General features: G+C 36.7%; 1 protein-coding gene across 1 annotated transcript; it reads right to left on the reverse strand.

Annotated features, from left to right (window-relative positions):
* Positions 1 to 302: 302 nt before the first annotated feature.
* Positions 303 to 25,543, reverse strand: MBLAC2 (metallo-beta-lactamase domain containing 2). The gene is made up of 2 exons (XM_017508551.2): positions 24,610 to 25,543; positions 303 to 3,645 (listed from the first exon to the last, which is right to left on the reverse strand). Exons 1-2 carry the CDS (start codon positions 25,061 to 25,063, stop codon positions 3,260 to 3,262), a joined length of 840 nt encoding a protein of 279 aa, XP_017364040.1. The 5' UTR covers positions 25,064 to 25,543; the 3' UTR covers positions 303 to 3,259.

Below are 25,543 nucleotides of genomic sequence, written 5' to 3' on the forward strand. Positions count from 1 at the left end.
TTTACATTTAGGTCTTTAACCCATTTGAAATTTACTTTTATAATGGCAGGGACCATTTTTCCCATATCAACAGTTGTAACATTTATTTAATAGCCTTTTACTCATTGATTTGAATTGTCATATTTATTAACTGCTAAAGGCTTATATAAGTATTTTTCTGTTTCTGGGTTCTCTATCCTTTCTCACAAATTTAATATCTTATTGACCATGTGCTTCTCAAAACTACACTTTGGACAGGAAATATCCTTGCAAGAAATAAAACAGAAACTTGCTAATGTTATAAAAATATCAATTACAGATTAAAATAAAATGATTACTTGAATATTTATTACACAAATGCTTACTTACACTTATCTGAAAATTATAATAGGATAATTGGTGCATGTCACATTCATACTACTATCCATATAAGAACAAATACATTTAGTCAAATATATCAAGATAATACACAAGGTTTTTGTTTGTTTAGGCTTCTGAGTTGAAAGACAACATCCAGTAAGGAAAATGAATTTCCAGTGAATAAGTATTAACAATGTAAATAATAAAAATTACTTCTAAATGTCTTACAGTTTGACAACTTTGAATTATACTTACATACTAATGTTTCCAAAAATCGTAAGTTACAAGGGTCACTGTCAGGGTGAAAATATATTTTGAAAAGCTTTTTAAAGATATGTTATTATGTTTAACATCATTTGATTTATTCTTGGCACATGTGGCATCTTGGAAAGTAAAAATACACTTTGCCAATTTTCTGCTATTGTGCAGATATAAGAGAAAGAGAAGTGTGGGGCAGACAGATCTGTGTTCAGCTTTGTCCAAAATTGTGTTGTTTGAAGCTGGTCAATTATCTTTCGGTGCTGGGACTAAGACTAAATTAAATAATGCATATTTTAAATGTACAGCATGGATACTCAATAAATGATATCCTTTACCCAATTTATTCACATTGAAGTAATAGCAAAATATCACAGTCCCATGTTGTGGTACAATTTGAAAAACTGAAAAACTTGGGAAATTAAAAATAATATCAATGTGTTTTGAAAAAATTATACTTTTTATAAATAAATCCTTTAGCAGGTTTAAATCGTTCCTAATAAAACTTAGTGCCTACTATACCCTGATTTTTTTTTTAAAAAGGCCTAAAATATGATAAAAATGGTCAATGGTTAAGGACTTTTGGTTTTCCTTTGTGCTACTGATATAAAAATAATGGCTTTATTTAAGGCTTAGTAAGTGATTGTTTGTAGTTGCCCTGAACCAAATCATTATTCTCAATGTTGCACTCAGTTGAAACAAACCTACTGCCTTGAATGACCATCATAGAGAAATGCCCATGATATTCTATTAATATAGTTGAACCAGTCATGCCCTCCTTTTAGATCGAAGTAAAGGTTCATTTGGTGGCATGTGGCAGTTCAGCTTGTCTCGCATTAAGAATGGCTGATATATACAATCACAAATGAATTTTTCTCATGCTAAATATGTGGTGTTTGGAATATATTGGACTCCTGAAAATTAAATTTATATTTTCACAAGGAATAGACTATTCTAGACTAGCAATGCTTATATCCCTGTTCTTAGACTGTTTTGTTTCCTACCCTATCTAACAAGTTCATCCTTCCAAACTTGACTCAAAAACCCCTCCTCCAGTAAACTTTCCCTAACCAAGGTTTGCACCCCTCCATTTATGTCTCTTACACACATGTATAATGTATATTAACTTGCATATATTATGATTTATATTTTGTGTGCTTTCAACTTTTAGCTATAATGTTGTCTTTGACTTTTTAAGCCTCCACAGTGTTTAGTGCTGTGCCTCATGTATATATGTGACTATATGTATGCATGTGGGGTTGTGTTTGTGTATGTATATGTTTATGTGTATATCTCCTGAATGAATAAAAAAAAATAAAGAAACTGGGCATCTGTAGGGTAGAAAAGTTTCATAATTTTTCAGAAACCAAAATTGCTGTAACTTCCTAACATTAAAAAATCTGAGTTCTAAAGTGATTTCAGTTTGGTTTTAGATATGTCAGTAATAAAAAGGCAGTGGGAAAAATGGTTTAAAACCCTTCATGAAATATTCTAAAAGTTCTTTTAACAAATTATTATTAGGAGCACCAAACCAAACATTTTACTAAATAGTGGTATAACCTTTTCTAGGACTTTATGAACATAGACTTCTCTATTCAAGACAAAGAATACTGAACAGGAATAGGTGTTGTGAATCAGGATACAAAAGGCAGTTCACTCTAAGTCAATAGCTAATGCACATTTGCAGTTAATTTAAAAATCCCTCTGTAGTACATATGCATGTTAAGTAAAAGAATAGTTGTAGATCTTCATAGTTGTTTTAATACTGTAAAACGTAACACAATACTGAAGTATCTATTTAACAGGAAAATTTTGTTTATAATAGCTGTTAATATTAAAATAGGATACAATAATAAAAAATTATTCTCAATGTGTATATTTTCAAATTTGCCTGACAGTGTCCTTTTGAGAAATCTGACAATTTGTAGTTAGATTACAGACATTTGCATTTCACTTTCATAATTGAAAATATTACTTACATAACAAACAACAATATATAGTAGCTTTTTACTGAAGCACTCTGCAATTTATATTTAAAGCTTTGCAATAAAGCAAAATTCACTGTACTTTTCGTAAGTTATATTACATAACATATCATGTATGTTATATTTACACAAAGAATAAATAAATAAAGAAGTGTGAAAAAATTCAGGACCATAACAATGTAATGTTTCAGCTGTCATTCTCAATGTGACTTTATATGTTTGCATTAAGTTCTAATGTATTTCAAACCCAGGAACCTTTATCTTTAAATAATATACTAAAAATATCAAGTTTAAAGTATAAACATAATACTCTACATGCCTTTTTTCCTAGGTCATCTAGGAAATAAAACAAGACAAACAGAGGCAAGGATAGATCTTTCTTTTGCCACAAAATCTCTTCTTTGCTTCCCCATAAACCTTTATGTCATTTCTAGAGCATGTATTACATGATGACAGCTTTGGCAAGGATAAGCAGATTTAACTGGCTTCTTTCTTGGAAGAAAGAAAACAACTTAAACTAACAATTTTCTTTTTGGCTTATTCATTCTCAATCTTTCTTTCTCTGATATATAATAGTGGTATAAAAGCACTTCATGAAATGCTCACTATTAATCATTTAAATAGCACAGAATGAATTATTGTATATAATTAATCAAAATATATTATCAGGATAGATACTAGGGTGAGGTCCTAGAATTTGTTACACGTAGAGCTAAACTTGCAAGAGATCGCATGGCAAAAGTAGAAACTTTGTGACATATCCCAGCTTTTGAAATATAGTTGGAAGCCAATCGAAAAAGCCTTTCAGCACCAAAGGTATTGAAGTGCCCAGGAAGCACCTTCTCTACCAGACCTCTGTCCACTAATTCTATTAGACGTTCACAGGTTCCGACATAGTCACTTATCCTGCTGTATGGGAGCCAGTCAATCAGTGATCCATCATACACGACGTCTCCACTGAAGAGAATCTTTCGGTCTTTGTCATGTAAGCAAATGCTGCCCCTGGAGTGACCTGGCATGTGCATAACAGTGAGCTGCCTGTCACCAAGGTTGATCACATCCCCTACAAATGGAAACAGAGTTTACAGATAAACGTTGTATACTTGACTTAGCATTTAAAGAATAAAAGAGCATTATATGCTTCCAAAGAAATTGGGAAAGATGACACTTTATTTCATAACTACTATATTTCTTAATGATGATTTAAAAATAAGCCGACTATATTTCATTCCTATTGTTTGCTAGACCAGTGTTTCCAAAGCGAGTAAGTGGAACACTACTTCTAAAGATTATTATGATACATAGATGAAAAGAAGGTAATTCTGTGGTCAAATAATTTGGGGAATTCTCACTTTAAAGAAAAGTAGCTTTCTTTTCAGAATGACATCTTTGAGCTTTTATTATATTAATGTATACTGTGGATATACACGAAGTAGATTATCATTGCACAATTTCTCAAACTTATTTGATCATGAAACTTACTTTTCAGAACATCTGTGGTACCAGTATCCTGTTGACACAATTAATGAATGTTGCTCTAGGAAATTTTATTGTATTTTGCCTCTTTTTTTTAATCACCCTGTCAGAATTAGGGCTTGAGGAATTGGTATAAATGATGATGCTCTAATGTTAGTGCTGTGAGTAATAATCTCTTTCATTTCTGACCCAGGAACCTCAAGTCTTCTGTCAGAATACATTAAATTCTGCAGGCTAACTTGCAAATAGGGTAAAATCTCACCAGAGAGGAAATGGAGCAGTCTACAAGAAAGAAATTATAAGGCCAAAGACACACATAGGTTGAAAAGCTTAACCATATTAACTATTACTGATAAGAGAACTAGGGGAGCTATATTAATGTAAGACAAAATTAATTTTTACATGAGGAATATTACTAAAGAAGTAATTTTATAAGAATATTATACATTAAATCAATACATAGAAAAGTAACAATTATAAATGTATATGCATCTAAAACAGACACCAAAAATGCATGAAGCAAAAACTGACAGAAATAAACAACAAACAATTCAACAATTATACTTGGAGAGTTCAATATTCTTTTCTGCGTAACTCATAAAACAAGTAAATAGAAAATCAGTAAGGATATGGAAGACCTGAACAACTCTATCAACCAACTTGGCCTGACAAAAATAAAACACTTTACTCCAAAATAGCAAAATACACATTCTTTTCAATTGCAGTTGAAATATTCGACAGGCTATAAAGCAAGAATCAATAAATATAAAAGGAATAAAATCATACAAAGTATGTTCTCTGACCACAACATAATTAAATTAGAAATTAAAAAATGAACAGAAAATATATAACGTGTAGGGTTTTTTTTGTTTGTTTTTTTCTGAGACAGAGTTTCACTCTCTCGCCCAGGCTGGAATAGAGTGGGGCTATCTTGGCTTGCTGCAACCTCTGTCTTCCAGGTTCAAACAATTCTCACACCTCAGACTGGTACATAGCTGGAATTACAGGCATGTGCCACCACGTCTGGCTAATTTTTATATTTTTAGTAGAGACAGAGTTTTGCCATGTTGGTCAGGCTGGTCACCATCTTGGCAAGCCTGGCATCAAGCAATCCTCCCTCCCCAGCCTCCTAAAGTGCTGGGATTACAGGCATGAGCCACTGCACCTAGCCTTATAATATATTTTTAATAGACAAAAAATAACAAATTAGGAAAAACAAAAATAAATATGGGCAATATTCAAACATATATAAAGCAAACATCAAACTTCTACATAGTTTATGGATCAAAAAGAAATCAAAGGGAAATATAAAAATATTTTGAATGAATGAAAACAAAATCAAAACATATAAAAATGTACAGAATACAGCTGAAGCAGTATTTAGAAGAAAATTTATTGTCTTAAATGCTTATTTTATAAAGGATTAAATGTTTAAAATCAATAATCAAACTTACTATCCTGAGAATTTAGAAAAAGAAGAAAATATCAAACAAAAAATAAGTATTAATGGAAATAATAAAGGACAGAGCAAAAATAAATGAATACAAATAGCAACAGAGAAAAACAGATGAAACCAACAGTTATTTATTTGAAAACTACAACAAAATTGGTACACCTTTAGCCAGACAAATCAAGAAAAAAATTAGAGAAGATACAACTTGCTAAAATAAGAATGAAAGAAGGAACATTACTACAGACTCTAAGGAAATGAAAAGGAGAATAAGGGAATATTATGAACAATTTTAAGCCAACACATTTGACAACTTATTTGAAATGAACATATTCTTAAAAAGAGAAAAATCATCAAAATTGATCCAAGAAGGAATGAAATCTAAATAAACCTATATCAAGCAAAGAAATTGATTAACAATTTAACATCTCCCCACAAAGAAAAGTAAGGGCTCAAAGAAGGCTTCATCGATCAATTCTGTCAATCATTTTTAAATGGGACAATTTCAACCCTATATAATTCCAACCCATATAAAGACTTTCAGAATATAGATGAGAAATCTAACTCAATTATTACCCTCATAAAAACCAAAGACAATATATTAAAATAAATAACAACAAAATCAAGCCTGGTATGGTGACTCACTCCTATAATCCTATCACTTTGGCAACAAATGGGAGGATTGCTTGAGGCCAGGAGTTCAAGACCAGCCTGGGCAAAATGGTGAGACCTCTGTCTCTACAAAAATTAAAAATAAATAATAATTTTAAAAGCCAAGCAGGGTGTTTTGGACCTGTAGTCCAGCTACTCAGGAAGCTGAGGTGGAAGGATTCCTTGAGCCCAGAAGTTTGAGGCTGCAGAGATCTATGATGGTGCCACTGAACTCTAACCTGAACAACAAAGACTCTTTCAAACAAAACAAAACAAAAAAGCCTATACACAAATATATCTAATGAATGCAGTCTTAAAATTCTTGACAAAATATTGACAAATCAAATCCAGCAACTTATAAATAGGAAAATGACCAAGAGGAGTTCATCCCAGAAATATTGTTTGGTTTAACTAGTGAAAATAAATTAATGTAATATTCCATATTAATAAAGGAGAAAGCCATATGATTATCTCAATTGATACATAAAAAGCTCATGACAAAATCCATTTCTCATTCATGATAAAAACTTCCAGCAAACTAGGAATCACTGGGGAAGGTCCTGAACTTGATAAAGATCACTTATGAACACCTCTTTGAATAGAAATGAGGCAAGAATGTCTGCTCTTACCATTTCTATTCAACATTATACTGAAGATCCTAGCCAGTGTAATAAGCCAAGAAAAAGAGAGTAAAGTCGCACAGATTAGGGGAAAAAAAGTAAATCTCTATTTAGACATAATTTTACATACAGAAAGTCCTAAGTAAAGTAGGAAAAAGCTAGAGAAATAACAAGTTTAGCAATGTCACAGGATACAAGATGAACATAAAAAGATAAACTGTATTTCTATATGCTACAACTGACTATGAAAAATAATCTTAAAACACTTGACTCGAAATAGCATCACAAAGAATAAAATACTTGGGAAAAAATTTAACAAAAGATGTTTTATAATATATGAACACTGTACAATGAAAACTACAAAAACACTGTCAAAATAAAGAAGATCTAAATAAAACGAGAGAGAGGCTATGCTTACTGACTGTCTCAATATCACTAAGACTCAATATTGCTATGATGGTAATGTAACCCAATTTTTCCAATAGCTACACTTCCTAATAAAACTTTCTGCAATGGTTGAAATGTTGACTCGCAATACTGTTCAATATGGTGTGGCTAACGGTACTTGAAATAAAGCTAGTACATTTAAGGAATTAAATTTTTAATTCTAACCAATATTAATTATTTTTTTAAAGAGATGGAATCTCTGTCACTCAGGCTGAAGTGCAGTGGCCTGCTTATAGCTCACTATAACCCCTGAACTCCTGGGCTCAAGGTATCCTTCCAAGTAGCTGGGACTACAGGTATATAACAACAGCCCAGCTAACTTAAACACTTTTTTAGTGACAGGATCTCACTTTGTTGCCTTACTAGTCCCATACTCCTGGCCTTAAATGATCCTCCAGCCTCAGCCTCCTAAGGAGCTGAGATTACAGGTGAGCCACCACGTCCGGCAATCTTAATTTAAATTTGATAACCATACATGGCTAGTGGCTACTGTAATGGCGAGTAAAAATTCAACATAATCTCAATCAAAATCTTGCCCTTTTTTTGAAGAAACTGAAAATCTGACTCTAAATTTCACGTGGAAATGCAAATGACCTAGAATAGCCAATATAATTATGAAAAAGAGGAACACAGAGGATGTATACTATCTAATTTCAAGAGTTGCAATAAAATATTGCTTCTCGGCCTTTTGGCTAAGATCAAGTGTACCATAAAGCTACAGTAATCAAGATATTGTGTTACTGGTTAAATAGACATAATTGATGGAAGAGAACAGAGAGTCTGAAAGTAGACACAGTATTGTCAATGGGTATCTGACAAAGGTCAACCAAGATAGTTAAATGTGTAGAAAGATAGTCTTTTCAACAAATTGGACTGGGATACATTCTATATCCATTTGCGGACAAACAAATAAGGACTGAGAACCTCTCAACCTTTGCTTCACAATATTCACAGAAATTAACTGAAAATAGGTCATAAACCTAAATATGGGAACTTCTAGAGAAAAATTAGGAGAACATTTTTATGATCTTGGATTAGATATAGAGCTCTTAAATACGACACAACAATCATAAAGCATGAGACAAAAATTACTAACTGGACTTCATCCAAGTCATCAGCTTTCTTGCTTAAAAAGACACCGTTAAGAAAAAGAAAAGGTAGGCCACACATTGGGAGAACATATTTGCAAAATGTATATCTGATAAAATCTTGTATTCAGAATATATTTAGAGCTTGTACAACAATAATAAAATAGTTCAATTTTTAAAAGGAAGAAAAGATTTTAATATACTTTTATAAAGAGGATATCTGATTAGCAAATAAGTACCAAAAAGATGCTCAACATCATTAGTTTTTAGTGAATGCAAATTAAATCACAATGACATACCACTACACACTCACTAGAATGGCTAAATTGAAAAGGATTAACAAAACCAAGTGTTAAAAAAGATGTGAGCTGGGCACAGTGGCTCATGCCTGTAATCCCAGCACTCTGGAAGGCTGAGGTGGGCAGATGGCTTGAGGTCAGGAGTTCAAGACCAGCCTGGCCAACAAGGTCAAACTCCATCTCTACTAAAAACACAAAATTCACCAGGAGTGGTGGTACATGCCTATAATCCCAGCTACTTAGGAGGCGGAGGCAGGAGAATTGCTTGAACCTGGGATGCAGAGGTTGCAGTGAGATTGCACCATTGCACTCCAGCCTGGGTGAAGAGTGAGACGTTCTATCAAAAAAAGAAAGAAAGAAAGAAAAAGAAAGAAAGAAAGAAAGAAAAGAAAGAAAGAAAGGAAGGAAGGAGGGAAGGAAGGAAGGAAGGAAGGAAGGAAGGAAGGAAGGAAGAAAAGAAAAGAAAAAGATGTGGTGTTGGGTAGAACGTTCTGTATTATCTGTTAAGTTCATTTGTTCTAGGGTATAGAACAGATTGTTTCTTTGTTGACTTTCCATCTTGATGACCTGTCCAGTGCTATCAGTGGAGTATTAAAGTCCCCCACTATTATAGTGTTGCCATCTATCTCATTTCTTAGGTCTCATAGTAATTATTTTATAAATTTAGGAGCTCCAGTGTTAGGTGCATATATATTTAGAATTATGATATTTTCCTATTGGACTAGTCCTTTTATCATTATAAAATGTTCCTCTTTGTCTTAACTGCTGCTGCTTTAGAATTTGCTTTGTCTGATATAAGCCTGCTCACTTTTGGTGTCCATTTACATGGAAAATCTTTTTCTACCCTTTTACCTTAAGTTTATGTGAGACTTTATATGTTAGGTGAGTCTCCTGAAGACAGCAGAAACTTAGTTGGTGAATTCTTAGCCACTCTGCCATTCTGTATCTTTTAAGTGGAGCATATAGGCCATTTACATTCAATGTTAGTATTGAGATGTGAGGTACTATTCTATTCATAGAGCTATTTGTTACTTGAATAGCTTTTTTTTTTTTTCATTGTGTTATTGTTACATAGGTCCTGTAAAATTTATGCTTTAAGGAAGATTCTATTTTGGTGTATTTCAAGGCTTTGTTTCATGATTTAGAGCTCCTTTTATCAGTTCTTGTAGTGCTTGCTTGGTAGTAGTGAATTCTCAGCATTTATTTGTCTGGAAAAGACTGTTATATCTTTCTTTCATTTATGAAGTTAGTTTCACTGGATACAAAATTATTGGCTGATGATTGTTTTGTTTAACGAGGCTAAAAATTTCTAGCATGTAGAGTTTTTGGTGAGAAATCTGTTAATCTGATAGGTTTTCCTTTATGGGTTACCCGATGCTTTCATCTCACAGCTCTTACGATTCTTCCTTCATCTTGACTTTAGATAATCTAATGACGATGTGCCTAGGTGATGATCTTTTTGTGATGAATTTCTCAGGTGTTCTTTGAGATTCTTATATTTGGATGTCTAGATCTCTAGTAAGGCTGGGGAAGTTTTCCTTGATTATTCCCTCTAAAAGGTTTTCCAAACTTCTAGATTTCTCTTCTTCTTTGGGAACACCAATTATTCTTAGATTTGGACATTTAAATAGCCCAGACTTCTTGGAGGCTTTGTTCATTTTTTTTAATTCTTTTTACTTTGTCTTTGATGGATTGGGTTAATTCAAAAGCCAGGTCTTCGAGCTCTGAGGTTCTTTCTGCTGCTGGTTGATTCGATTGCTGAGACTTTCCAATGCATTTTGAATTTCTCTAAATGTGTCCCTGATTTCCAGAAGTTGTGATTGTTTTTCATTTATGCTATCTATTTCACTGAAGAATTTGTGTTTCTTATCTTGTATCATGTTTTTGACTTCTTACATTCTATTCATCAGCACATGGAACATTCTCCAAGATAGACCACATGATACGCCACAAAACAAGACTCAGTAAATTTATGAAAACTGAAATTATATCAAGTACTCTCTCAGACCACAATGGAATAAAATTGGCAACCAACTCCAAAAGAAACCCCCAAAACCATGCAAACGCATAGAAGTTAAATAACCTGCTCTTGAATGATCATTGGGTAAACAATGAAATCTAGATGGAAATCTAAAAATTATTTGAGCTAAACACTAATAGTGACACACAACCTATCAAAATCTCTGTGATACAGTAAAAGCAGTGCTAAGAGGAAAGTTCATAACATTAAATGCCTACATCAAAAAGTCTGAAAGAGCATAAACAGACAATCTAAGGTCACACCCCATGGAACTGGAGAAACAAGAACAATCCAAACCCAAACCCGGCAGAAGAAAAGAAAAAACCAAGATCAGAGCAGAACTAAATTAAATTGAAATTTTAAAAAACTTAAAAGATAAATGGAAAGATAAATGAAACAGAAAGCTGGTTCTTTAAAAAGATAAATAAAATTGACAGACCATTAGTGAGATTAACCAAGAACAGAAGAGAGAATATCCAAATAAGCTCAATTAGAAATGAAACAGGAGATATTACAGCTGATATCACAGAGATGCAAAGTATTATTCAAGGTTAATATGAACACTTTTACACATATAAACTAGAAAACCTAGAGGAGATGGATAAACTCCTGAAAATAAATAACCCTCCTAGATTAAACCAGGAAGATACAGAATCTCTAACAGACCCATAACAAGCAGCAAGACTGAAATGGTAATTAAAAAAAAAAAAAGTCTAGCCGGGCGCGGTGGCTCAAGCCTGTAATCCCAGCACTTTGGGAGGCCGAGGCGGGTGGATCACGAGGTCAAGAGATCGAGACCATCCTGGTCAACAAGGTGAAACCCCGTCTCTACTAAAAATACAAAAATTAGCTGGGCATGATGGTGCATGCCTGTAGTCCCAGCTACTCGGGAGGCTGAGGCCGGAGAATTGCTTGAACCCAGGAGGCGGAGGTTGCGGTGAGCCGAGATCGGGCCATTGCACTCCAGCCTGGGAAAAAAGAGCGAAACCCCATCTCAAAAAAAAAAAAAAAAGTCTAATACCAGATAGATTCACAGTTGAATTCTATTAGACATTCAAAGAAGAATTGATGCAAATGCCATTGACACTGGTCCAAATGAAAGAGAGGGAATCCTCCCTAAATCATTCTATGAAGCCACTATCACCCTAATACCAAAACCTGGGAAGGACATAACAAAAAAGAAAACTACAGACCAATATCCCTGATGAACACAGATACAAAAATCCTAGTGAACTGAATACTAGTTCACAAAATACTAGTGAACTGAATCCAACAGCATATCAAAAAGATAAACTACCATGATCAAGTGGGCTCCATACCGGGATGCAGGGATGGTTTAGATACCCAAGTCAATAAATGTGATACACTACCCTAAATAGAACCCAAAACAAAAATCACATGATGATCTCAATAGATGCAGAAAAAGTATTTAACAAAATTCAGCAACCCGTTATAATTAAACCCCTCAACAAAATGGCAGAAGGGACATACCTTAAGGTAATAAAAGCCACCAACAACAAATCCACAGCCAACATTATACTGAATGGGGAAAAGTTGAAAGCATTCTCCCTGAGAATTGGAACACGACAAGGATGCCCGCTTTCACCACTTCTATTCAATACAGTTCTGGAAGTCCTAGCCAAAGCAATCAGACAAGAGAAAGAAATAAAGGGCATCCAAACTGGTAAAGAGGAAGTCAAACTGTCACTGTTTGCTGATGATATGATTATACACCTAGAAACTCTTAAAAGTCTCATCCAAAAAGCTTGTAGAACTGGCAGTCAACAGTTTCAGGATGCAAAATTAATGTAAACAAATCAGTAGCTCTGCTATACACCAACAGTGACCAAGCTGAAAATCAAATAAAAAACTCAACCTCTTTCATAATAGTTGTAAAAAATAAAAATAAAATACTTAGGAGTACACCTAACCAAGGACATGAAAGACCTCCACAAGGAAAACTATACAACACTGCTGAAAGAAATAACAGATGACACAAACAAATGGAAACAGATTCCATGCTCATGGATGGGTAGAATCAATATTGTGAAAATGACCATACCACCAAAAGCAATCTACAAATTCAATGTAATTCTACCAAAATACCACCCTCATTCTTCAGAGCACTAGAAAAACAATCTTAAAATTCATATGAAACCAAAAAAGAGCCTACCTAGTCAAAGCAAGACTAAGCAAAAAGAACAAATTTAGAGACATCACACTACCTGACTTCAAACTATAAGTTTGTTCCATTACAGTATAGTTTGTTCCATTATAGTATAGTATAGTACTGTTTTATACCAGTACCATGCTGTTTTAGTATGGTAAAAACAGCATGGTACTGGTATAAAAATAGTGTGTTACTGGTATAAAAACAGGCACATAGACTAATGGAACAGAATAGAGAACCCATGAATAGAGCCAAATACAGCCAACTAATCTTCAACAAAGAAAGCAGAAATATAAAGTAAGAAAAGGATACCAAATGGTGCTGGGATAATTGGCAAGCCACGTGTAGAAGAATAAAACTGGATCCTCATCTCGTATCCTATACAAAAATCATCTCAAGATGGATCAAAGACTTAAATCTAAGAACTGAAACCATAAAGATTCTAGACAATAATGTCAGAAAAACTCTTCTAGACACTGGCTTAGGCAAAGACTTTGTGACCAAGAACCCAAAAGCAAATGCAACAAAAACAAAAATAAATAGATGGGACTGAATTAAACTAAAAAGCTTCTGCACAGCAAAAGAAATAATCAGCAGAGTAAACAGACAAACCACAGAATGGGAGAAAATCTTCACAATCAATACATCCCACAAAGGACTAATATCCAGAATCTACAAAGAACTCAAACAATTCAACAAGAAAAAAACAAACAATCCCATCAAAAAGTGGGCTAAGGACATGAATAGACAATTCTCAAGAGAAGATATACAAATGGCCAACAAGCATATGGAAAAATGCTCGACATCACTTAAGTGTCAGGGAAATGCAAATCAAAACCACAATGCATACCACATTATTCCTGCAAGAATGGTTATAATAAAAAAATAATAGATGTTGGCATGGATGCAGTGAAAAGGGAACATTTTTACACTGTTGGTATAAATGTAAGCTACTACAACTACTATGGAAAACGGTGTGGAGATTCCTTAAAATACTAAAAGTAGATCTGTTTGATCCAGCAATCCCACTACTAGGTATCTCCCTACAGGAAGAAAAGTCATTATATGAAAGAGATACTTGCATACCCATGTTTATAGCAGCACAATTTGCAATAGCAAAAATATGGAACCATCTCAAACGCCCATCAATCAACGAGCAGATAAAGAAAATGTGGTAACTGTATATATCACAGAATACTACTCAGCCATAAAAAGGAACAAAATAATGACATTCATAGCAACCTGGATGGAACTGGATACTATTATTCTAAGTGAAGTAACTCAGGAATGAAAAATCAAACATCATATGTTCTCACTCATATGTGGGAGGAAAGCTATGAGGATGCAAAGGAAAAGAATGATAACGCTGAACTTTGGGGACTTGGGGGAAAGTGTGTGGAGTGGTGAGAGATAAAAGACTACACATTGGGTACAGTGTATGCTGCTCGGGTGACGGGTGCACCAAAATCTCAGATATCATTGCTAAAGGACTTATTCATATAACCAAATACCACTTGTTCCTCCAAAAACCTACTGAAATAAAAAAAAAAAAATTTAAAGAAAAAGATACTGAAAAAATGGAATCCTTACACACTGCAGTTAGAAATATAAAATGGTATAATCACTTTGAAAACCAATTTGGCACTTTCTTTAAAAATAAACATACGTTTACCATATGACCCAGGAATTTTGTTCCTAGTGTCTACTAAGGGAAATGAAAACATGCATCCACATAAAGACTTGTATGTAAATGTTCATGGCAGAATTATTCATAGCAGTTCCAAACTGGAAAGATTTAAATTTCCTTTAACAGGCGAAGAGATAAATAAAATGCTATATTCATACAATGGAATATTTATCAGAAATATAAAGGAATAAATTATTAATAGATGCAACAATATGGATAAATATCCAAAAGATGTGAAATGGAAGATGGGAGACACAAAATTATATATATATTGCATGATTGTATTTATAGAAAATTTTCAAAAAATCAAAACTATAGTGACACAAGACAGATCAGTGAGGCCAGGGATGGGAGAAGGAGCTGACTGGAAAAAAAAAAAAAAAAAAGCAGGAGGAAACTTTTAGGGGTGACAAGTGTTCTTGAACTAAAGTGTGGTTATAGTTGCATGCATGTATACATTTCCTAAAATTCATCAAACCATACACGTAAAGTGTGTATATTTATGGTATGTAAATATACCTTAATAAAGCTGTTAAAAAGGACATAAGTGGAAATAATCCAAATGTACATCAATGAGTGAATAGGTATTAAAATATGACACATATTCATAAAATGAAATATTATTTGGTAACAAAAATAAAGTGCTGATTCACACTTCAACATGGATAAACCTTGAAATCATAATGCTAAGTGAAGGCAGTTGTGAAGGTCCACAGGTTGTATTGTTCTATTTAAATGAAATGTCCAGAATAGACAAATCTGGGGTGGGGGTAAAGGTCTGGGGATGTTGAGGGTGATGATGGCTAAAAGATATGGGTGATATTTGTTTGGAAGGTAAGAAAAATATCCTCAAATTGATTGTAATGGATGTACAACTGAATATATTAAAAGCCACTGAATTATACCTGTTAAATGGGTGAATTTTATAGTATATGAATTATACTAAATTCATAAAAAGCTATTGAAAAGGGATATAATAGAACTGAATGTAAAAATAATCAATAATTTTAAAGATAAGCATAATGTTTCAAACATATTTTCTGAATATGCTGGTACTTCTGGCTTTTGCTTTATAAGCCCAGGGATTCACATTATTTCTTTTCTGAATTTAGGAGTAAAGAAATTCCTTATTATTTGAGTAACATTAGTACTTAAAAAAAATGATTTAAAACTGGGACTAAATTTTTTGCAGGCATGTAGAAGGGACTAAAATTTTACAGTACATAGTTGGAAATGGAAAACAGTTTGGTTGGAATTTCATTTTAAAGAATTATTAATTTAATCTTATCAGTAAAGAGTCTTTTTGGTAGTCTGCTAATCTACCTTGGCCACAGTTCGCAGTGAGAGTAAATGTAATAATATTATGCCCTGTAAAGTGCTATTTTCTTCTCACGTAGAGGGTCCTGTGGGCAAAAGTCAAGGGCTTTAACAGTTTTCCTAAAGGGTTCTCTTAATACTTTGACTTCCCAATTATTTGCTTTTGAAGTGCCATCTCTGTCATCACCTCTGTCATTTTTCCCTTCTTCCATTGTAAACTGATCTGTCTCTACAATAGTACTGCTCAAAGCATGATCTGAGGACCAGAGGCAGTAACAGTTATCCAGGTGTTTTTCATGCATGCAATAGTCTACAGACTTCTAGAATTTGCCTGTGATAATGTTATACCGGGTAGCTGGTCAGACATGAGCCGGGCAGGAGAGGGCTTTCTACAACCACACACACACACCAGGAATGTCAGGTGATCATCAGGTGATGGTCAGGTGGTTGCGGAAACTATCTCTAAACTAATAATTGACTGCAGCCCATGCCAGGGTAAAGCAGGCTCCCAACAGACAGAAATACCTGAAACTGGTGATCAGCAGCTTCCCAATAAGATCTTAAGAGGTGGGTGAGTGGGCTCAAGCATGTGCATTAAGAGGCAAAATGGTGGAGTTTAACTGGTATGTGACCTTCCAGGGACATTTGACTGGTAAGGGAAGAATGCTTTAAGTGAATATGCATAAAACCCCAGTAAACACATTGTGCATGCTCACCTGCCAAGCACTGGCAGACCAGTGTGCATGCAGAAAGCCCACTCCAAGGGAAGAATTAGGGGAGAAGGGATGCAAGACCCCAGAAGTATGCGGACATAGAAAATCCCAAGTCAAAAGGTCAAACCACACACTTGATCTCTCAAGTCACCGGCTTGGCCTTCTTCTAAGTGTTCTTTACTTCCTTTCATTACTGCTCTAAAGCTTTTTAATAAATCTTCACTCTTGCACTAAAACTTGTCTCTGTCTCCCCTTCTGTCTTCTGCCCCTCAAATTCCTTCTTCTGAGAAGGCAAGAAGTGAGGTTGCTGCAGACCTGTATGGCTTCACTGCTGGCAACAGTAAGAATCACCTGAAATACATGTTAAACACACAAGTTCTTAGACCCACTCCAAAGTTTCTGAATTCGTCATTTAGGGAAGAGTCTCAAATCTGTATGCTGAACAAGGAACCAAGGTGATTTTCATTTTCATGCAACTTTGGGAAGCAAGGAACTACACTAGCAGTCTTCAAACTTTGGCGTACATCAGAATTCCCTGTAGTGCTTGTTAAAACATAGACTGCTGGGCCCCACCCCCAACTGCTGCACTGATAAATTTGCACTGATACACTAGTGCCCAAGAATCTACATTTCTAACAAACAAGTTCACAGGCAATACTAAGGCTGCTAGTGCAGGACCATGCTTTGAGAACTACTGCTCGGGCAGCAATGCCTATTCAGTTATGACAACGTGTGAAGAAGGATGAAGTGAAACACTGCATAGCCATAATTGCACTATACAGTGCTACACAATGTAATTCCATAAAAGCATATCATATACCTCAAATTATAGTATGCAGAACCTCTGCATCAGAATCACCTGGGGACTGTTAAGGATTCCTTTGTCACACACAAGTCCTACAGCATCCAAACTTAGGTGTTAAAGCCTAGAACTTGCTATTTTTAACAAGCTCTTGCATATCAAAGTTCTAGAACCACTGTCATTATCCCTAAATGACTCTTCTAATGGATGATGCCAAACAGTATAACCACAGGGCTAAATTCTCTGAAAGAATTTTTGTCCTGATGGTACTCCCAGGACACAAGGGCAAGAAGCCAGCTGTCATCTGTCCTGGGTAGCTGAAATCTATGTCAGGGCAGAGCCTCATTTGCTGCTTCATCTGCCAGAATCCCAGTAGTGACATTAAGATGGTTTCAGACACTTCCCGATTTCTTCACATTCCAGATATAAGGGACCAGAATTACTTTATAGGATAATTAGTACAGATTTAAGGGTCTCGAGGGAATACAAACAACTGCCACTTATTGTATGATTGGCAAGTTAGGCAAAGAAATTATTGCCAAGTTGACTTAGTAATAGAACTATTGGAGACCAGCTGTTTAATAAATGTAGAGAAAGGCTGAATGTAAGAGAAGATTGATCCTAAAAAGCTGTAGAGAATTACCAATTCAGGGACAGAATATTATTGATCTTTCATTATATCCAGGTGATATTAAAATATTTAGCAACAGATAAAATGTAAGTACCCACCCATGAAAATGGATAACAGCTGTAAGCAACTAATAAGGCCATAGTTGCTGAGTATCCTTAGTTCTGCCATTATCCTGACTATAAAAATGCTTTCAATATGCTGATAATGCTTACATATAGAATTCCGAGTATCTCTCTTACAAGAACCAGATATGCCTATGAAATGTATCATAAACATACAAGCACACACATACACAAAATCCTTCCAACTTCACCCTGATTTTATTATTCAGATTCCAGTCATTCTAGACTTCTCTTATGCCCTTTTCCAACTTGGCATCCTCCATCTTTTAAATTTTCAGTTTATACACAAAAATATATATGTGCATATTTCAAATAAAACATTTTGAAGGGGCTTAAAATGAAAGAAAAAAATTATTTGCCCCATTTTTGCCCTATCTCCAATCTTGCTTCCCTGATGCAACCACTTTTAACAACCTCAGCCATTTCTTCATCAGCCATTTTCTTCCTCTTACCTCTACCAGATATAGTAGAGGTAAGAAGAAAAAGAAAATTTTATATTCTTTATATAAAGAATATACCCAACTTGTAAATATGGATGTGGATTAATATTCCATATAAATTGAATATGGATTTATATTCCATATTTACAAATTGGGTATATTCTACTGATTTCATGCATGTATTATTTCTTGGTTTTAAAATTTTATGTTATTCATTGGTTTCCACTGTGAAATAGAATTTTTAATTCTCTTTACTCCCCACTCTCTACATACCATCATATCTCCCTGAAAAAGAATTGATTCAGCTGCTCCAATCTGGACCCTCTAAGCCTGAGGTACTATCATTGTTAGTGTCATCTGTTGCATCTTCCTGAGGCTTTCTTTTGAATTAGATTTCCTGTTTACTATATTACTTCCTTCTTGGTTCACTCCCTTATTTTGAAGGGGCATATCCTAGTAGCTTTCTAAGTAACAGTATGTGGGAAATAATTTCTTAAAAACTTAATAGTGGAATATCAAATTCTTGATTGGAAATCATTTTAATTCAAATTGGAAAGCAAAATTTCTTCCTTGGTAGCTCCAAAACCATTCTGAGTACACGACTCTTTTGTTTAAATTTCTTGAAGCTTGTAAAATCTTCCTTAATCTCAGTGCTCAGAAATTTTACAGTAACATGCTTTGGCTTGGATGTGTCTTCATCTATTGTCCTGTGAATTCTGTGGGCCCTTTAAATCTGAAAATTTATATTCTTTAATTGTGATATATTATTGGATTACCTCTACCTCTACTATGTTTATTATTATTTTTTTTTTTTGAGACACAGTCTAGCTCTGTTGCCCAGGCTGGAGGACAGTGGCAGGATCTTGACTCACTGCAACCTCGCCTCCCAGGTTCAACAACTTCTCCTGCCTCAGCCTCCCGAGTAGCTGGGATTACAGGTGTGCACCACCACACCCAGCTAATTTTTCCATTTCTGGTAGAGATGGGGTTTCACTATGTTGGCCAGGCTGGTCTTGAACGCCCGACCTCAGGTGATCCGCCCTCCTTGGCCTCCCAAAACACTGGAATTAGAAACATGAGCCACTGCGCCCAGCAGCTCTATTTCTTTTACCTTCTCTGTCCTATCTCTGAATCTATTAGTCCAAGACTGGATTTTCCAACTGGTTCTCCTACTTACTTTAGTCTTTTTCTCTCCTAGTTTCCATTTCCCCTTACTGCTCTTTAGTAAGTTTTTCAAGTTTATCTTCCAGACCCACTATTATGTAATTTCTGGGGTTTTAAATTCCAAGAGCTTTTTTTGGTGAATTTGTTCTGCTATTTATTGTTAAAGCATCCTTTTTGACTCTTGGATATCTTGAAGGCAATAACTTGTCTTATCCCCCTGATGATATTGATGATAGTCCCCCACTCTCAAATTACTTTATGCTGTTTGTTTTAAGATTTGATCTCATGTTAGAGGATTTTCTCAGATTTTTTCATGCTTGGTTACCTATTTAAGAGTTGGGGGGGTATGAATAAAAATGGCTATTGTCAAAAAGACAAATGCTGACAAGGATGTGGAGAAAAGGGAATACTGTTAGCGGGGATGTCGATTAGTACAGCAACTATGGAAAGTAGTATGGAGGTTCCTTAACAAACTGAAAATAGAACAACCAAAGGACCCAGCAATCCCACTGCTGGGTATATACATCCAAAAGAAAGTGTAACTGGGATTTTTCTTGGGTGCTGGTGAGGTGCAGCTCCCCCGAGAGAATGCTATGGGTTCTTCGTGTCCGATTTCTTAAGAATAGCGATGGGACCTTGCAGGTTCACCATACGCTCGTAAAAGTAAATATCGGACCCAAGAAGTGTTGCAGAAAGATGATTTTATTTAAGTAGAGAAAAGAGAAGAAAAGAAGAAGAGAAAGACTTCCACGAAGAGTGTGGAAGGGGATTCCAGAGGGGAAATCCGGCCAGGTGTGTGGACACGGACTTTTATTCTGGGAGGAACCCCCACCTCCTCCAAGACCCTGGGCTGATGAAAGGAGTTCCTTAGAACTTACGCTGGAGTGATTGACTTTTAGTTTCTTCCCAAGCCCACAAAATTCAAACATAAACCGTTAAATCTCCCAGATGGAGAGAGATGGGAGGGGGGCATGGCGCTGGGAAATTCTTGCCCTAAAAACTACGCCTCCTCGTGGACCCGGAAAGAGAACACATTCCCTCAAAAGGAAATAAGAATACTAAAGCATTCCTATGTTTATTGCAGCAATATTCACAATAGCCAAGATGTGGAATCAACCTAAGTGTCCAGCAACAAATAAATAGATAAATAAAATGTGGGACAATATACACAGTGGAATTATTCACCCATAAAAAATAATGAAATCGTGTCATATGCAGCAACATGGATGGATCTGGAGGGCATTAAGTGAAATAAGCCAGGTACAGAATGACAAATATCTCATGTTTTCACTCATATGTGAGAGGAAGGGCTAGTATGGTGGTTACCAGAGGATGGAAAGGGGAGAGGGGAAAAGGGAATAAAGAGGTTGGTTAATAGGTACAAAAATAGAGTTAGATAAAACACGTAAGTTCTAATGTTTGACAGACTATAGAGTTTACAAGGAATTACTATAAGTTTCAAAACAGCTAGAAGATTTGGAATGTACCAAACACGAAGAATTGATAAATGTTTAGGTGATGGATATGCTACATACTGATTTGATCATTACATTTTATGTATTTATCAGAATATCTAAGTACAACTATTAGGTATCAATTTTAAAAAAGAACAGGGGACAAAAAGGCTGCCTGCAGCACACGCATGGGGGCTGGTGACCGAGGCTTCACAGTAGAGAAAGAGGCCAGGATTTCTTGGGGATTCCTCTACATTGGTATCTTAGTCTTTTCTCTAGGAGGCAAATTCCCTAGATAACATTTTTCTAATTTCCTACCTGGGTGGGAAAGGCCTGGTACTCATTCTTCTGGGAAATTAGTAGGAGACACACACACACACACACACACACACACACACACACACACACAGACATACTCACTCACTCTCTCTCTCTCTCTCTCTCTCCTGTTTTCCATACTGAACCCTTAAGCTCAATAATAATTTGGCATCCTTCAATCAACAAACCCCTTTGTTTTACTATCCCCAGAGAATAAACTAATTGGATGGGAGAGGGAGGGGCATTCACTAGTTTTAAGAGCTTCTTAAAAGGTTTTCAAGAAATTCTACTTATTCTCCTTTGCCACCACTGAGGTACTACCTATTGCTAATTCCTGTGTTTTTTAAGGTTTCTGCGGTGCAAATTGAATTGGCTCTTAACTTCCCATTGCTGGCACAGTATAAAACTGCTTAGTCACCATATCTTCTTTCTAGCATCCAAAACAGTTCCTCCAGCCAATGGGGATTAAAACTTAAATTGCGGTTCCTTTACAGTACATTAATGGTGCTTCAGTAGGGAGCCAAATTAGATATGTCTGTTCAATCCGCCACCTTCCTACAACCTGTTTTGACCTCCACAAACAACTTAAGTCCACCTGAAACCATTCCTGTGAGACAATATCTTGGTGACACTGTGCATATGGTTTAAACATGTATGTAACAGGGATCACAATGCCAGAACTTTGTACCACTAGACTATATTGAAAAATGGGCTAAATGATGTTATGCTCACTCAGGTATGTGCTATGCCAATCTAAGGTCTACTGCTATCTTAGAGAAAGATAACCAATCACTATTAGTAGGGCGACTTGTTTTTCCATCAAGGATAATGCACTGGATGATATGGCTATTTTCTCCCTGTCCCTCTTTACAAGTTGGCTTTTGGGTTAGAGATACAGTGCACAGATTTAGGCTTCTCCATGACAAGTGATCATCAATTCATTAAAGGAAATGTAATAAATGACTTCAGCTTCTTGCATTCTACCAAAGCAATGAAGACTTTATGCTGTTTATGTGTGTAACTGTATACAAATTTTTTAATACAAATACTTTATGTATCCTCCCAGCCATCTGGATTATGTTAACAGCAAGTTAGCAGGCCACATCATTTAGAAGATACAGGAAATTAATAGTCTTGAGAAGAGAGGAAATCAGACATTACTTGAGAGGGTGGGGCATCCAGCTCCTAATGAAAAACAACTTTGATAACACAGTACCATCACCTTCAAAGTGTCTGGTAAACATTAAGCTTTCTTTTCACCCCTTTAAAGGCTTAAAGCACCACACAAGTGGTTTGCAGGCCCTTTTCAGCTCCAAAAATGTTAGCATTATACCATCAACTGGAACCCTGGGTTCTAGTCCCAGCTCCTTCCCAGATGGGCTATGTGACCTGGCACATGATACTCAGGCCTGCATGGATTCTTTCCTCAACTATAAATCAATCTCCATCATTCTTTAACCTTTTATTTCCCATTGCTGACACAGAATTAAAAGTAAATATCAAAAGTAATTTATTCTTTTAAACAATTTAAATATATTTTAATACTAATGTAAACATTTTTGGTCTGGGTATCAGAATTTAGTCTGGAGACCCATCAACGGCATGGCAATCTTACCTCTAAAAGTATCCATTTTTTTTAATCAAGAAATACAGTAATTAGGTGTAACTTTAATGTAAATTAAAATTCAATGTACATGTACTTTCATCTCATATTGTCAGATAATGTAAGACTCTCATCTAAACCAGTTTTTTTTTTTTTTTAATTTAGATTTAAAACTTTAATGAAGACTTTTGTTGGGTGGGGGTGAGGTAAAGAATCTTCCAATTTTTTTTTAGCACCGATAAATAGTGCAATATAATATTCGAATTTTTAAAATATCTCAAATGAGTAAGATCTCATATGTGAAATAAACTGATTTTTGTAAAATATTTCATTATTTGCCATATTGTTTGGTCATAAAGAGAGCCTTATTATACTGCAGCAACTGGATTTTTCTACCTTACAGAGAGGCACGTTTTAATAAACCAAATTGGCAATTAAAATGGTCTCACGCTAAAGGAAAGGGGCCTTTCACAGTCTACATAGAATTATCACCACATATTTATGAGGTAGGATTTATGTATGTTCTGCATGCTTTGGTCTATTATGCCTGGATTCATATCCTAGCTTTTATCATGATCTGGCTCAGGCAAACCATTTAACTGGGGAGTCAGTGGTCTCACTTTAAATGTGTTGTGAGGATAAAATGAAATCAAAAGTATTCTAAAAAGAAACTAGAAAATTAATATACCAAACACTGCTGTTATGGCAAATTAGCTCAATTATTTAAGTGCCTGCGTAGGGAGAATGGGCTGAGGCCCTAATCTATTTATTTCCACTCCATGAATTTCTCTGATTCCATACCTGTCTTTCACAGAGCCAAACAGGACCATGCTACCTATGCATTAGTCCACATAATTTACCTCCACCGAAAATTACCTCCTTATTAATCTTAGGCTTTGCTTTCAACCAGACCAGATATCTGTCATGAAGCAAGACAGACATATTCTACGTTTATGATTACTATTAAGCATTTTCTCTCGTGAGGCAACATCAAGAACACAAACCTATCTGAAAGGTTTCCAATCGCATTAGCGGATTGGAATCACTGGTCTGATGACTTTCTAAGGCTACAGGTGGAAACTGCCCATGCCCGGTGGTGACCAAGCTGATGAAGTCTACAGTTCTCAAAAGCACAGATCATGACACGCACTCTCCCTAAGGCGTCATTCTTAAAAGTCTACTCACTACGTAAGCGCCTGGAAATGTCGGGCAGGTGCTTAGGGAAAGAATGGGAAATCGCTAGTCAGTCACAAGTCTCTGCAGTGTTACTACCATTGCCGACGCAGGAAACTGGCTAGGGAGGGGGTGGTGCCGGCTTTCAAAGGAGTACTCAGAATCGCTACACGGTGCCAGGGCTGATCTCTGGCAAGGAAGGCTGCGACGGCCTTGGCTCTGGTCAAGTGGGTTTTTACTCAGGGAAGGGTGAAACAGAAGTGGTTCTAGGAGGTGCCAAAATAAATCCCCTTTATGGCCACGCAGGTCTGCAACATGCGGCACTCAGTCTCTTCCCAATACCCTCCCTTAACGAGAGCGCGCGCCCGCGGGGGCCCATTACCATCCTGCAGGATGAGGCTGGGCTGCACCGCCTGTACCCGGAACTGTCTGGCCCTCCAGCCGGGGCTGGGCGCCCGCACCACCTCGCTATCGGAGAGCCAGGTCACAGTCTCAAAGTTGTCCCCGCGAGCCAGAGCCTCGGCCTCGGCGTGGTGCACGGCCACCCGGTCGAACTGGTAGAGACCGCCGGAGTGGTCGAAGTGCACGTGGGTGGCCACGGCAAGCAGCGGCCGGTGCGCCGCGTCCTCTTTGGCCCCGCGGTCCTGCAAGAGGCCGGAGGAGTACAGGTACTCCGGAAGGCTGCGCAGCCCCAGGCCTGTATCAATCACCACGTCCTGCTCGGAGCCGCGCACCAGCCAGATGTTGGCGCGGTTGCCTGACTCATAGAAGCGTTCTTGAATCCAGAAGATACCATCGCCTAGAGACTTGTGGGCGTACCACTCGAGAGCCGACATGCTGGGCAGGAGTGCAGCCGGGCAGGGTGAGCGTGGGCGTGCGTGCCTACCACAGGCTGTCCAGACACCAGGCGCTGCGGCTGTGTGGAGCGGTCTGCTGCAGCCAGAGAGGAGGCGCAGAGCGAGGCGGGGGCGGGGAATGCGGGGGTAGGAATAGGAGGACGAAGGACGCAGACCGACGCTGCCTGGAGCGTGCGCTCCCGCACCCTCCCGTCAAGTCGGCAGCCAGCAGAGGCTGCGCCACCTGCACCGAGACACAGGAGCTACCGCAGGCTCTACAGCCGCAGCTCGAGGGAGAGTTAACGCAGGGGCCACTGCAGCAGAATGGAGACTCAGGAGGCGACTGTTTCCCCTCCCCAGGCGTGTGACAGCAGAGACCCGGAGCGAGGATGGGAAGCGCTAGGACCGCCCACCCGCCAGCTTTCCGCGGAGCGCACTCCCAGCTGGCGCGGAAAGTGTGGGGCCTAACGGGTTGTACGG

The sequence above is a fragment of the Cebus imitator genome, unplaced genomic scaffold (assembly GCF_001604975.1).
Source record: "Cebus imitator isolate Cc_AM_T3 unplaced genomic scaffold, Cebus_imitator-1.0 Scaffold16, whole genome shotgun sequence".
Taxonomy (NCBI): Eukaryota; Metazoa; Chordata; class Mammalia; order Primates; family Cebidae; genus Cebus; species Cebus imitator.

Coding starts and splice junctions, on each gene's coding strand:
- MBLAC2 (XM_017508551.2), bottom strand. CDS start 25,063: ATGTCGGCTCTCGAGTGGTACGCCCACAAGTCTCTAGGCGATGGTATC. Junction 3,646..24,609: donor CAGCCTCATCCTGCAGGATG/GTAATGGGCCCC, acceptor TTCCATTTGTAG/GGGATGTGATCAACCTTGGT.